Source organism: Ambystoma mexicanum, chromosome 4q, assembly GCF_040938575.1.
Source record: "Ambystoma mexicanum isolate Mex_15411 chromosome 4q, UKY_AmexF1_1, whole genome shotgun sequence".
NCBI lineage: Eukaryota > Metazoa > Chordata > Amphibia > Caudata > Ambystomatidae > Ambystoma > Ambystoma mexicanum.
The window spans coordinates 233,830,293-233,845,340 of record NC_090928.1 but is presented as its reverse complement, the minus strand read 5'-3'; the positions used below and the strand labels follow the sequence as shown (position 1 = coordinate 233,845,340).

The 15,048-nt window shown below is 45.8% G+C and overlaps 1 protein-coding gene across 7 annotated transcripts in view; it reads left to right on the top strand.

The window, feature by feature from the left end:
• The window catches only part of FYN (FYN proto-oncogene, Src family tyrosine kinase), a 776,649-nt gene that overhangs the window by 550,423 nt on the left and 211,178 nt on the right, over positions 1-15,048 (top strand). For all 7 annotated transcript variants that reach the window (XM_069607784.1, XM_069607781.1, XM_069607783.1 and 4 more), the window contains 2 exons: positions 8,470-8,573; positions 11,579-11,728. In XM_069607784.1, the coding sequence (XP_069463885.1) occupies positions 8,470-8,573; positions 11,579-11,728 (254 nt within the window). The remainder of the gene's footprint in view (positions 1-8,469; positions 8,574-11,578; positions 11,729-15,048) is intronic.

Here is a 15,048-nt window from a genome sequence, read left to right as displayed (position 1 = left end):
GGACATAGTGTCACTATACGCGGACGATGCATTGCTGTTTATACGTTCTCCCTCTTCCAATTTAGCCCCAATATTGGAAGACGTCAGGCTCTTTGGCCGAATCTCGGGCCTTACGGTGAATTGTTCGAAATCCACACTTTTCCCACTTACAGAATGCACCCTCCCCCCTCCTGACACCCAGGGGTTCACATGGGCCCAGTCTACTGTTACTTACTTGGGGATTGAGGTGACACGCCACCGAGCCTCGACTTTTCACGAAAACTACCAGAAATACCTTACACACCTGTCATCCAAAGTTCGGATCTGGGACAAACTCCCGATATCCCTTGCAGGCAGAATAGGCCTACTGAAAATGGTGGTGTTGCCCCAGCTACTATACAGGTTCACCAACATTCCCGTGTGGCCAGGAGGGGACTTCTTCAGCGAATTGACTCGTACAATCAACACATTTCTCTGGCACTCGGGCGCGGTCCGTCTTAAACTCGAAACCTTGTCCACCCCTATGATATACGGGGGCTTTGGTGCTCCTGATTTCCTGAAATACTGGCTGGTATCCCAAATTCAATACGCATCCCACTGGTTTAGCATAGAGGACTCCCCCCCACACGTCAAGCTCGAGAAGCTTGCGGTCTGCGACCGCGATATCCGCTCCTTGGTTATACAACCCGTCCCCCTGGCGCTGGACTCACAGAGCCCAGTCGCCTGCACATCCTTGGCATTAGCAAAAACATGGAAGCTGTCTGGCACTGTTTATACCTTCCACGGCAACCTCCCTCTCTGGAACTTCTTCCCCGGGGTCCTACGGGTATCACCTGCTATGGTTCGACGCTGGGCCGGGGCGGGATACGAGCTGATGCGCGATGTGTTTGACCAGGGTATATTTATTGAATGGCCCGACCTCCCATTGCCCTTGAGAACTGGCCAGTGCGTACGGCTCCAATACTCATCCCTTCGCAGGTTCCTCAAACGCCACTACCAGATGTTTCCAGCACTACCACCTGACGACCCTATCATTGAGGAACTCACCTCCCCCTCACCCACTAGAGGTAAAATATCCAGATTATACAATATGCTGCAGTCAAGATCCATCCCAGATTTCTCTAAACTGAAGCGAGCATGGGAGGCGGACCTGGGTGTTGAAATGTCCGACGAGCGCTGGGCACACGTCTGTGACCGCATACATCGTGTGTCTTTCAACTCTCGTTTCAAGCTGATTCAGTTTAAAGTTTTACACAGGTTTCACTTCACCCCGATCAGATTGCACCGCATATCCAATGTTAACCCGTCTAGCTGCCCCAGATGCGGTCAAGACTCAGCTGATTACATCCACATGATTTGGTCCTGTCCCCGCATCTCACAGTTTTGGGAGGCAGTCTGCTCGACGCTGTCTGCTATGCTCGACCACCCCATCACTCCCTCCCCGATGGTCTGTCTCTTTCACGAACTCCCAGGCCTCCCCCGGAATTCCAGGAAACTTGCCGGCCTCTGCATGCTTCTCGCAGTACGTTCCATCCTACTTTGCTGGCTTCGCCCCTCACCTCCCACACATGCCCAATGGCTAAGGGCGGTCACATGGGCCTCGGACACAGAGGAAGCCTGGTCTCACCTACAGCCTACCCACTCCAGGCCCAGGAATATCTGGTTTAGATTCCGATCCTACATGTCGGATCTGAGTACGACATCGGACACGTCCTCCCCAGCAGCTTCTCCTCGCCTTCACGGGGCCTCACCCCTCGCATAGCACCCGGCCATTTCGCTCATGTCCTCAAAAATGCCTAATGTTTATGTTTATATCGTAATGTAACTACTGTATGTCTGCTTTGCATATAACAAGCTTACACTGTATTATCCTGGCGCTGTTCGCCCATGTTTTGCTGCCACGCTAAATGAATAAAAAGAAGTTTAAAAAAAAAAAAAAAGAATCAAATGTTGTGCATATAGTTCGACATCTAGTGGTAATCACAGAGAATTGCATTATTTTTCTCAGATCGTAAAGGGACATCGGCATGAGTGCGACTGGAACACTTTCCCTAATGTGACGTGTAGTGTACGCAAGTTCCTTCACGGGTCAAGGTCTCCAAGATTGTTTTTATTGCCATTCTGATCGGTCACTTTATGCAGTGCTTGTGTTTCAAAACATTATTGCTGTTTCTTATAGCTTTGGCGCATCCATCCACAGAATTCTTCTACGACTGTTCGACAAACCTCTTCAATGGCTGTTCCTGTTTTGCCATTCTGCAAACCTTTGTTGCCACCAGCGACTCGACGGCTGTTGTCGGCCTTCAGGTTTTCGGTCTTATAGTAGGGAGAGTGGGGACCCATTTTTCTTTAGGCATTTCTCTCTGAGAATTACATTTCTTTCCCTTTCCTCCTCTTCTTCCTTTTCTCAACTGGCTGCTTTTCCATGCTATTATGGAGAGAACTCCAAGTTTTGCCCTTCATGCAGCAGCACATTTCTGTGGAAAGACTCACAAGGACTGTAACTGTTGTCTACCTCATGACCACGACGAACGGTGTTGCACTGCATGTAAACTCTTTAGGCCCAAAACGCTTAAGGACAGGCGCACTAAGCGGTGGGTGGCCTATGCCATCCAGGCAAAGAGTCACTCTCCCAACGGAACGTCACATCGGTCAAGGATTCTTCAAGCAGCTGTGGCTCTGTTTCGGATTCCGAAGACGTTACTGTGGAGTCCGTGGACTCCTGTATGCCCGTCCCCACCCCCGCCATGCCATCGGCAGTGCGATGGGGACATCACAGCCCTGGCGACAAGCGCACACATTCTCTTTCAAAGGCCAAAAACATAACCCTTCAGCCTCCTTCGACAGACTTGCCGTTGCGACTGGCACAGGGTCCCAAAGCTTCGGTCTCAGAGGACACCGCCCGTAAAGTTTTGACGCATGTTTCCGGGAATCGAAAGATGCGCCGAAATGTGCTTCCCTAGTGAAAACTCACCTCAATCTCCACGAAAAGCATTCCCAGGCACCTCCTCATAGGTCTGGGCCCCAAAAGGACACGTCTTTGCCCTTAGAGTATTCCCCAGCCTCCCCTCCTTTGTCACAGGCCATACAAAAGGACCCTGTTCCTTCTGGCTCGGCTTCCCCTCTTCCAGAAGACTCCTCTTCCTCTGCATGACCTAGAGAAAGATGTGAAGACTGTATGAACAAAATGTCAGTATGTATTGATTTTTCAGGGACGTTTGATGACATCATTAAGGGGTTGCGTCCCTTTGAAGTATGCCCTAGGCCTTTGAAGTCCCATAGGCTTCACTCTCCTGAGGCTTGTTCTTCTTCTAAACAACAATTACCTGATCCCCCTTGAAAATATTGATCTGGATGATCAATATGATCAGGACGACAATGTCTACTATGTCCCAGATCAGGACGATGGCTCCCAGTACCCTGTTTCTCAAGATCCAGATGCCTAGACTCCCGTAGATGACCAGGGGAATTGACCCACTACCCAAGCTCATGAAGCTGAGCCAGACAAATGCTGTTTAATACTATCCTTCAGAAAGCAGCAAGCAGCAGACTATTTTAAAATTGCCACGCAGGAGGTGGTGCCTGATTCAGACTTCGTTGAGGATATCCTCAAGGAAAGAGTTCCTGTAAACCAAGCCATCCTACTTCTTAATTCACTTACTCGTTCAGTCAATCCACAGGTCGTGAAGATGTTTCCCCTGAGCCTTCTGATCCACTCTACATTCGAGGTAATTCCATCCAAGACTCCCAAGTCGTTACCACGATGAGAAAACGTGCTAGGTTCCACTGTCTTCGTCAGAATCTCCCCCGATAAAGACTGAAAAAACGTTACACCCTGGGCAAGCACATCACTTCTTCTGCTGCCTTCAGTCCCCACATAGCTAACAATACAACTCTCCTTGCTAGCTATAGTGATGTCCAGATGGGACTAATGCAAGAAGGTCTGCAGAATGTACCAGCGCCTACTAGGTCACAGCTTCTGGCAATAGTGTACGAGGGACGTCAAGTGATACAAAACATTGAAAAAACACCCTTGACTCTGCAGAGATTGTGGGAAGGGTTTTGGCCGAAGGCACTCTTTTGAAACGCCACGCATGGCTTAAAAATTCTGGGTTTAAACCCGAGACACACAGGCCTCGCTAATTAATAAACCCATTTAGGACTCTGGACTCTTAGGCAAGGCATCCGACGACGCCCCCTCTAGACCGCAAAGAAGTAGCATGAGACATTGTAGTCTCTTAATGACATTTCAGCCAAACCATATGTACAGCGCGGGGTCGTCAATAACCACCAGGCATGTCACGGCAGCCCTTTCCCCGCTCAGCTCATGGTGCTTCTGGGACTGGAAGAGCTGCTTGGTATTTTTGGCCAGGGAACATCCAGCAACTTTCAGACCCTTCAACAACAGGGATTTCAGCGGGGCAAAGGTAGGGGCAGAAATGCAGCAGCCAGAGGCTCCCCAGCCCCTGCCAGCTAATGACTCAGTAATTCAGGTCCCCTCCCATGCTTCCCCAGTAGGGGGACGATTAGCATGCTTCACCCACTCATTGGAGGGAATAACCTCAGACCAGTGGGTGCTCAAGACCGCAAGCGGCGGCTATTATATTGAGTTTCTCCATCCACCCCGATACCAGCCGCCAAAAAGCAGACGACTATCTCCAGAACATCTTCACATGTTGTTCCAGATCTCCACATCCTCCTGGAAGAAGTACAGACCCTGCTGCAGATGGGACAGATCAAGGTCATCCCAGTTCTTCAGGTAAACAAGGGTAGTTATTCATTATACTTCCTTGTACACAAAAAGGATCCAACCATGCACCTTGTATTAGATCTGCGTCCTGCAAACAAGTATGCTAAGCCTCAAAGGTTCAGGATGACAACTCTATAGGAAGTGATCCTGTTGCTAAAGCGAAGGAATTACATGGCCACCTTGGATATGCAAGATGCATACTTTCATATTTCAATGTTGCTAGCGCACAGAGAGTACTTCAGATTCAAGATAGAGAACACTCACTATCAGTTCAAAGTACTCCCCTTTGGCATTGCCTTAGCCCTGAGGGTGTTTACCAAGATACTGGTAGCGGCAGCAGCTCACCTGCAGAGGCAGTCCATTCCAGTGTACCCTTATCTCGACGACTAGCTCATGACTGGAGGAATGCACCAGGCGTGTCTGGAGAACACCAAAAAGACAATAAATCTTCTTTTTAGCCGGGGGTTCTCCATCAACGAGAAAAAGTCAAGACTGGTCCCCAGTCAAGTCAAACAATTTCTGGGGGCTCTAATTCGGAAAGAAGACGGGCTCATCTTCCCCTCCAATGAGAGGGTTCAAAACATGTTGTTCCAGTTTCCTCAATATTTGTCCAGTCGTAGGTAACCATACAGAAAGCCATGTGGATGCTAGGGATGATGGCATCCTGCAACTTCCTAGTTCCACACACCCGGTCTGCACATGGATCATATGCTGGAGTGGCTCTCGAGCCAATGGTGTCAAGTAAACGGTCAGTGCGATGATCTAAGGGTTGTCTCGAAAGCCCTTGTTCAGTCTCTGCAGTGGTGGTCGAAGGAGAACCTTCTGAAAGGGAAACCCTTCTCCACCCCCACAGTAGAATCCACTCTCATGACGGACGCATTCCTGTCCCGATGGGGACCACACCTCCTACACCAGAGAGCACACGGCATGCGGTCAGAATCAGTAGCAACCAAACATATCAATCTGCTGGAACTACTTGCTGTGTTCAAAGCTCTGAATGCTTTTCAAACACAACTAAAAGGGAAGAACGTTCTGATCCTTACAGACAGCACAATTGCCATCTATTACCTGAACAAACAGGGGGGCACTCACTCTCCAGGGCTGTCCATTCTGTCACAGAGCATTTGGAAATGGGCACTCAAACATGATATGTTCCTCCTGTGACAATATGTTCCAGGGGAATACCATCTTCTGGCAGACGTGCCCAGCAGAGACATGCAGCTACCTGTAAAACACAAGTGTCACTTACAAGAACACATTTTGCACAATGTCTTTGCAGAATGGGGTCATCCAGACATCAACCATTTGTAACACTGGAGAACATGCACTGCCCAGACTACGCCTCCAGTTAACCCCAGAGAAAGTCCAAGGGGAGCGGTCTCTGGATAACAAGGTCAGGGAGATGTGCTTATGCTTTTCCCCCAGTTTCCCTGCTCCACAGGATAGTGCACAAGATGCCCCAGGAACAAGTTACACTAATCCTGATAGCACCAATGTGGGCTCATCAGCCGTGGTTCTCATTTCTCATGAGAATGTCACTTTCCCCTCCAATGAAACTGCCTTTCCTGTACAACATGCTTTCCCAAGACCAAGGGACAACACTATGCCCATCCCCTCAAACGCTCAACTTGACAGCATCACTCCTGAAGTCATAGAGTTTGGGCATCTCCAACTACCTCAAAGGTGTATAGACATTCTTAAGGAGGCACAGAAACCTAACACTATACACTTTTCTTCCAGTAAATGAAAATGTTTTGTCATTTGGTGCAGTAGTAGAAACATCAACCCTGTTGACTGCTCACCTACACACATACTCCTTTATCTAACACAACTCACTGAAGGTCCACCTTGCTGCCCTCTCGTCTTACACCACATCTCAGAGCAAGAACATCCCAGTGATCAAAGCATTCATGTAAGGGGTAAAAAGAATTCACCCTCCTATTTCTAATCCAACTTCCGGATTGGTCTTGAATGTTGTTCTTATAAGACTAATGTGACCTACGTTTGAGCCAATGCACAAAGCTAGTCTTAAGGATCAAACCCATAAAACCACTTTTCTGGTGGAGAGTTAGTGAACTGCATGCTCTCTTAGTTCAAGACCCATTTGTTACCCTTCATAAGGACAAAAGTGGTGCTTTGCACACAACCACGATTGGTGCCTAAATTCATTTCTAAGTTCCATGTGAAACAATCCATTGAAATTCCAACTTTCTTTTAAACTCCCACTAATTCAACTGAAAGAAGCCTGCATTCACTAGATGTTAGGAAAGCAGCAGTGTATTACCTTTATAAGACTAAACCACTACGAAAACAGACCAATTATGTGTCTCTATTGATGCTGGCAGAGAATGGGACCCTGTCTCTAAATCGGCAATCCCTACATGGATTGTTAAATGCATCAAATGTGTTACTCTCTAGCTAAGAGAGATGTACCCTTTATGCCTAGAGCACATGTACATGAGGCACAGGAGCTACTATAGCTTTAATTGCAAAAGTTCAGCTTGATTCTATATGCAAAGAAGCTATCTGGAGTTCTGTTCACACTTTCACTCAACATTAATGCTTAGACACACACTTTAAGTCTGATTGTCAGGTGGGTCAGGCGGCGTTAAGACATCTCTTTACTACCGTTCCTTCACACATCCCACCACCATATCCTGGTACTGCTCGCTAGTCTATGCACAGCATGTGATTCTAAGCAGGTTCACAAGCATCAGAAGACATACATTACTCACTGTAAATGTATTTCTTGTGCTTGTAACTGCTTAGATTCACATGCGCCCACCCTTCTTGGAGTTGAACGAACATATACATCTTAAACCTTTTTTTCTGCTGTACTCACTCACTCATTCTCTGAGGCTCCCTCATGGGAGAACAAACTTAACCCGGGGGAACCTTGACGCGTGAAGGATCTGGGGTACACTACACGTCACGTTAGGGATAGTGTTACAGTCACGCCCATGTCGACGTCCCTTTTCGCTCTTCGATAAAAAGATCCAATACTCTGCGATTACCACTAGATGTCAGACTATATGCACAGCATGCAAATCTAAGCAGATACAAGCACCAGAAATACGATTATGGAGAGTAATGTATGTCATTTTTCTTCGGCTGCTTGGATTTGTGTGGATCGGTAGATCTGACACAATTAGCTAGAAGTTTGAGTACTAAGTAGAAAAAGGAATATTTATAACCATCTACATTGGGACTCTTGCTATCTACCTTTTGGGTGTCCATCACTATATAAACCAAAGTGAAACCTCAGCCTATGTTTTACGACACGGCCTGGTGTTTCAGCACCCAAGCGTGGCAAGAACAACTGAGTCACTTTCCAAAATACTTTAAGTCCATTTTTAGTTACATTTTAAGAAGATCATAAACATAGACCCCTCAAAATTGAGATGTTGCTGATGTCTGGTTGAGCAATCGTACGGTAATAAAAAACAGTGTCATAGAGAAAAAGTGTGCAAGTGTTAAAAACAGTAGCAAAATGCTCATTCCATGATGTTTTGTAACTTATTTTGTATTTACAAACACATAGGAGAAAATAAGTACATTGTTTCATGTTTGGGAATTTTTAAAAGTCAAAAGTTAAATTAACTACATGGAAAGAGTATGAACTTAAACATGTCTTCTTTGGTAATGACTGAACGCAGAGGGTTTGGGGGTAGGGGTGTGTGTGTGTGGGGGGGGTGTATGAGTAATTGTATATGTCATATCTCATTTACACTTTTTCACAGGTGGTACTTTGGCAAACTTGGCCGAAAAGATGCCGAGAGGCAGCTGTTGTCCTTTGGAAACCCAAGAGGTACTTACCTGATACGTGAAAGTGAAACCACCAAAGGTAGGTTAATCCTTGTTTACCTGTGTGCTGACCTGATCTTGTCTGTGAATGCTATTACTCTGTTTGTGAAGGGGGCTAGAAGGAAACTATTTCCTCCCCCGCCCCAATCATTCTTATTTGTAGGGCATGCACCACAGTGACTGGTGGAAGTCAACAGAAGAACCCCCCAAACATGAAAGAAAATATTTAAGAGTATGCAGAAACTCCAACAACAATTCGGTTTAACAATGTTACAGTGAAAAGACAGGACCTATGTTTGTAATGGATTATATTGAAGTACAAAGTTGACCAAACACTTGTACCACGGAAAACTGAGAGGGATTTTTAATCAACTAAAACAGAGCTGGGCTAAAATACATTTGTATTCAAAATATGCATATCACTTGAGCTACATTTCTAACAAAAAATTAATAACTGTGTCTACCCTGATCGCTTTGAATGTTTTTATCATGCTTTCATTTTTTAAAAGCAAATTTACTAATGTGCACCCAATTTGCCCCAGAGCGCCTCTTCTCTCTTAGTTCTCTTCTTCCATGTTTGGAGGCCGCACTGATTGGACCACAAAGAAGCTTAATTAGGGAACCAATCCAATCCTTCAATTTTCAGACCAAGGATTCAGGAAATGGCTTGGGAAAGAGGAAAGTCTAGATCCTCAGAAGACTGTTGTCTCTGACGAGTAGTGCTGCAGGGAAGACTGCGTGTTCTGCCCTAGCAATCCTGATTGGACAGTCCAGCTCTTGTGCACTCTCTCTCCTACAGAAGGAACATTCATTTCTGCACATCCTGACTTGAAATGCTGACAAGTGCAGGCCTCCTCCACTGCAGACTCCCTCATTGAAATTGACTCGGTTGCTGTAATGTGGAGATCCCAAGATGGTATATCCAGTGAGCACGAGCACTTCATTAGCTTGCAAACAAAGCATCTCGGGAGGGTAATGGCTGACTGCACAGTCGATGTAAATCCACTTTCAAAGTGCACTTAAGATATGAACTGGCCTGAAAAAAACACAAATTAACAACCGCCGCCTTTGAGGACATGTCACACTATAATTACAGGTGCAAATTTCTCATGTACCCAGCAGTTTCTGTGTCCCAGGCTATGAGCTCCTGTCTTCTCTATGTCAAATTCACACTCAATGTATGGGTTTTGGCTTTATAGTGAATTGATTGTAATCAAGAAACTGCCTTATTATGTGCTTGCAAATAGACTTTATCCATGAATATAGTACAAAACAAAGCTAGCCTTGGTGTCGCCCACCATGTCCCAGGGATTTTCTAGGGTCAAAGATGTGTTCTCATGGTATATGGTACTCCAGGAGTTAAAAAGAATGCTGATTAAATTCACTGTTCTATAACATTGATATTATGTGACTATGCCCATTATATATTCTCACTCTCGCCATTTTTGTATTTGTATTTATTGTGTTTATATAGCACTTTAATCCAAAACGCTGTACATTATAACAACAAGGTACATAAAACATTATTTAACAGTAGAAGCAATTTACAAAACATGAATCAAACCAATAAAACAGTATGTAGAACAATTAATCTGTGAGGGTAAGAGGGAAGGAGGGGGTGAGGATGGGAAAGGAGGAGGGAAAAGAAAGGGCATGAGGGTGAAGAAGCAAGGAGGGTAAGGGAAAAAGGGGGGTTTGGGTGAGGTGCTTAGCGGGAGATGTGAGGGAAAGGAGATAGTAACGAGAGAAGGTATGAGGGTGGGGGGGTGGAGAAGGAGAGATTTCAGGGAAGTACGGAAGGAGGATTGTTCCTATGAGCACAATGTACAGAGGGGTGATATCAAAACACAGTCTTTGCAGGCTTTTGTGAACAGCTGGGAGGCCATTGTGGGCGGGGTCATATAACTCGTGCTAGGAAATTTCACAAGCAGTGCAGGGTATTTTTGCTCAGGCATTTGCGCCATGTATCCTTGGATATTATAAGATTTAGATTAACTAAATAGTTGAAATAATTACTCTCGGCACAGGTCAGTTGGTGGAAATGTCAGTGAAAAAAAGACTAATGTGGAATGTTTGAAAAGAGCTTTGATATGATGAGAGAGACGACATTGCCACGCAAACTATATGTACTGGGGAAGATTGAAGGCAAAGGGCCTCATTATGAGTTAGGAGGTCATAACTGCAGTATTTTCAAAAGACTCCCGATCTTACCACCTCTCAATTCCAAGATTGGAGGAAAGAGAAATGCATCCGGCTGTTTTCAATTGGAAGAATTTTCATTTTGAAATCAACCAGTTTTGGCCTCCACCCAAGAGGGAAAGGTCAATATTGTAACTCATCCGGGGATTTTTTAAAATGTTTTTTCATGAAAAAAGGGCTACATTAAAATAACACTCATTTTTGATTGGGGTTATGTGACGGGTTGAGAACAAGGGCATCTGTGATGCTCACCCTCTCTCCACCTAGCCCAGGTAGTACAGAAACATGTCAAAAATTATCCTTTTGTGCACTTACATTTTTTTTCAAGTGGTGGCACAGGGCTCTTCAATACATCACCCATCACCACCATCACCCATCACCACCACCAAGGTGGAAATGGATGAAACAATGATACCAGATGGTACCACTACCAGCCATACCACTACCGTTGGAATTGGGTGGAATTCCAGGAACACCGCCAGCATTAGTGGTTATTACCTCCTGTGGTATTCCTGCTAGGCAATCCGTTCAACATGTGATAAGGCACTAATTCCTATGTATTAGGCTGGTACCCAGGAGCATAGCTGCTTGAAGACCAGGACTTTCTTATTTTAGGTGGGGCAGCTCTAGAGAATTGAACACAGAGTTGTATTGTTGTTTTTGTGTAAACAGAGCAGTATTGGCTCATTCTATACATGTTTCATAAGCAAAATTACGTCATATAGCGGATCCTTCTGGTAACTCACAAGGAACCCCTGTACACTTGCGTAGTTTGTGCAAGCCTGATTTGCTGTTAAAAGTGCTGCCATATATACAAGCTCATGGCAAGACTTTCTTTTCCTTTAGGTGCCTATTCACTCTCTATCCGGGACTGGGATGATATGAAAGGAGACCATGTTAAGCATTATAAGATCCGTAAGCTCGACAACGGAGGCTACTATATCACCACTAGGGCCCAGTTCGAAACTCTTCAGCAGCTGGTGCACCATTATTCAGGTAACGTAGCCAAAATGGATACTGCGTTCTCCGATGTTTATTTTATGGAAGTAGTGGGTGTTTGTGCTATGTCTGGCCAGGCAACCAACTGAAGTCCGGTTTCCAGCACACCCACAATCATACTCGCAGCGGAAACTGATCCATAAAATTGATTTCAATGGAAGTTATTTGCATATTTGTGGTTATTCTGAAAACCAGGCGGGATGTTATGATTTGATAGGTCAGCAATCCTTTTTCTAGTGTATGAATAAGACCTATTACATTTTTAGGGAAAGCTAACTGGTGTCTCGGGGGTAGAGCACAGCTCTTAAGAATGCATTGGTTTCTCCACTAGCAAGCTGGGGCGCCTCTTTGTCCCTGCTTCCTCCTCATGCCGGTGAGCCGGGCGGATGCCAGGGACCCGGACTCTGCTGTACAGCCTTGCCACTCCTCCTTGATCCCCCACCTAGACTGTTTGGAACCCCTTATGAGCTACATGCTTGCACTAATGAATACGCCTCATGGGTTCATATGTTGAGGCCAGTGCATAACATTCAATATATTGTCCAAAGGTTCATTTAAAGTTTGCACATTTTTTTAAAGGAGTTCACGGGACTGGCACTTGCCCATTAGCTGCCATCTTGGCACGTGTCACCTGTTTCATCTTCAACTGTACGGAGTGATCAGTCTAGTCAATGAATGGGTGTTGATTGAAACAATTCATTTGTAGGGTAAGAGAAAGCACACATGGCACCCTAGCTAACCTTGCAGTCGGAGCGCGGAAGCTGGCAGCTCTGTAGACTTGTAAGCTCCTTGGGAGCAACATTAATTCAGATTAAATCCCTCACCAAAAAAGCAATGAGGAATATGTACACATTATGATTGGGTAAGCATTCAAATAATCGTGTATCATTGACAATTGTGAGGACCAGTGTTCCGCCTTCAATCCCCCCCGCGTCAGTAGAGTCCAGTGATGTACAGGGCGGGAGTTCAGTCGGCCTCACTCTTCTTTCTTGTTGTATCAGTGTTTGCTTCTTTGGTGTGAACCCCTGTCTTGGTCCCGCTCTAGCTTGTTCTTGTGTCTGGGAAAGGGGATTAGTATCGGAGCAGAGGGTTTTTGGGGGGTAGGGGCATCTCTAGAGGGACTTTGTCACATCTTGAAATCTTTAAGACAATTTGGAAATAAACATTACTGAAATTGAAATAGGTATTAATGAAAGCATTATTTGAAAGTATTACTCTTGTAATTGAAATGTAATGTCATGGTGTTATTCTTAACGGAGCTTAATATGACGTGTTCTAATTTTGTGGGGAAATCCCTTGGAGACGAGTGTAAATTAAATCTGTCCCAGCTATCGCTTGAGGATGGTTCTGTTCTGTTCTCTGATCCATGTTGTGTTTAAATGATATTTTCTTCCGCTGCTTGTTGTCCAGTACTTTTGCTGTTGTCATTTCATGGTCCAGTTGGCTGAACGTGTTCTGTGCTTAAATGTATTCCTGTGAAATTGAACTTCTTGAATTCTGGTTTTCCTCAGCAAAAGACATATGAGTAAAAAGGGCTTTTCCAGAAACAGTTTCTGAAATGGCTAGGAAATGATATGATAAGTTGTTTATAACGCGCTTAATACCCAGAGGTTTCCAAGCGCGGACCCAGGGATCGAGCCTGTGGCGCTTCGTGTCATCTTGCTTCCAAGGTGAGCATGTTGCCCCTGAGCTATCCTCCTGAGACATGCGAAAGAAGCTAATGTAAGCCCATAGTATTTTTTCCAGATTTTCAAAACTGCTGGTTATAGGGGCTAACATGCACAAATAGGTATTGAATAGTCAGGGACACAGTGCTGACCCCTGGGGGACGCCACATGGAAGCGGGTTACGGCAGGAAAGGCAGTTGCCCAGCCTGATTTGCAGGGGGCGCTCTGCCAGACAGGATTATATATACATATGTAGGCAGGGCCCAACAGATCCATGTGCTTCAGTCTGTTAGTTAAAGACTTTTGATGTACCTATCATAGGGTGCTGTTAAGTCTAGCAGATAAGAACCACAGATTAGTTGGTGCCAGGTGATTTTAGGATAGTCTCATTTACATCCAGGGTCAAACTTTCCGTGCTCCTACCTGCGCGAAACCCTGATTGCCTGTCATGTCTAATATCGAACCCAGGAAGGGCAGAATCGAACTTGAACAGAGTTTGGTTCACTCATTAGGATTCACGCTTGGTGTCTTTAGGAGGGGAGTCATAATTGCTTCGTTCAGAGGTGTGCAAACCTCACCTGGCCGAAGTGAGATGATGCAAAGTTTTAAATGCATAAATGTTATCCTTCAAGAGACAAAAAGACATGGGTAGCATAATGACCACACACGCAAGGTGAGTGGCAGATGGAGCCTTCTTCCAGCCCATAAAGCTCGGCAGGGTCTTCCCCTACACAGGATTAAATATTTATTTGGCTGCTGCCAAATCTAGATTATGTCCAGGCCCTGTGCAAGGATGTACCCATTCCCACATTGGGTGCAATTCTGATGCCTCCTCTCCTTTACAGTTTGGGAAGATGTGATGTTTGGTCCGAATCACTCCCTTTATGCCACTCTCTCAGGGGCGCAGCCTATGCTATAACAATGCCATGCACTTGCGCCAGTTCAAGTGGTAGTGATTGCCCTATTGATGGATTAAACAAAATAGAACCATAGACGCCCTTCTAGCACATCCTACACAGTTAAAGCGTCAATTGACAGTGCTACAATATTACCTCTCTTTCCTAATGCCAATTGGATTTTAAAGGAAAGTACTTAGTAGCTGCTATCCATTAATCCATGAGAATTTGGATCCACTGCGTGTAACTCTGTGTCTCAATGGGCAGAAATAAGTGAGCTAGTGCTCAGGCATAAGGACATGGTGCTACCAGAACAGCTCAACCCGAGCAGGGTTACTGCCAAACCAACACAACACAAGTAAAGCAGCCCTTACCCTAGCTCAGCAAACTCGTGGAACAGGGTGACTGCTAACAGCAGAAACTCGGAGCAGGACTGCTGCCACTACGTCACAGACTTGCATCTGTGTTGTTGCCAACAATCCACTGGGCCTCATTACGACCCAGGCGTCCACGGAATGAACGGGGGCCGGTAAGGGTCCGGCCCCGTTCATTCCGGGCCGCCCTATTATGAGGTCTGCAGCTGGACCCGCTAAGAAACGCCTGGTCAGACCAGGCATCCTTAGCGGGACCCGCTAGCAGACGAGGGTGCTAACAACGGGCTGGTAATTAATGGGCCCGTTGTTAGCATCCTCCCCATTTTCATTGAGCCCTATGGGGGCTCAAATGGGAATGGGGACGTACCGGGTCCGGGTCC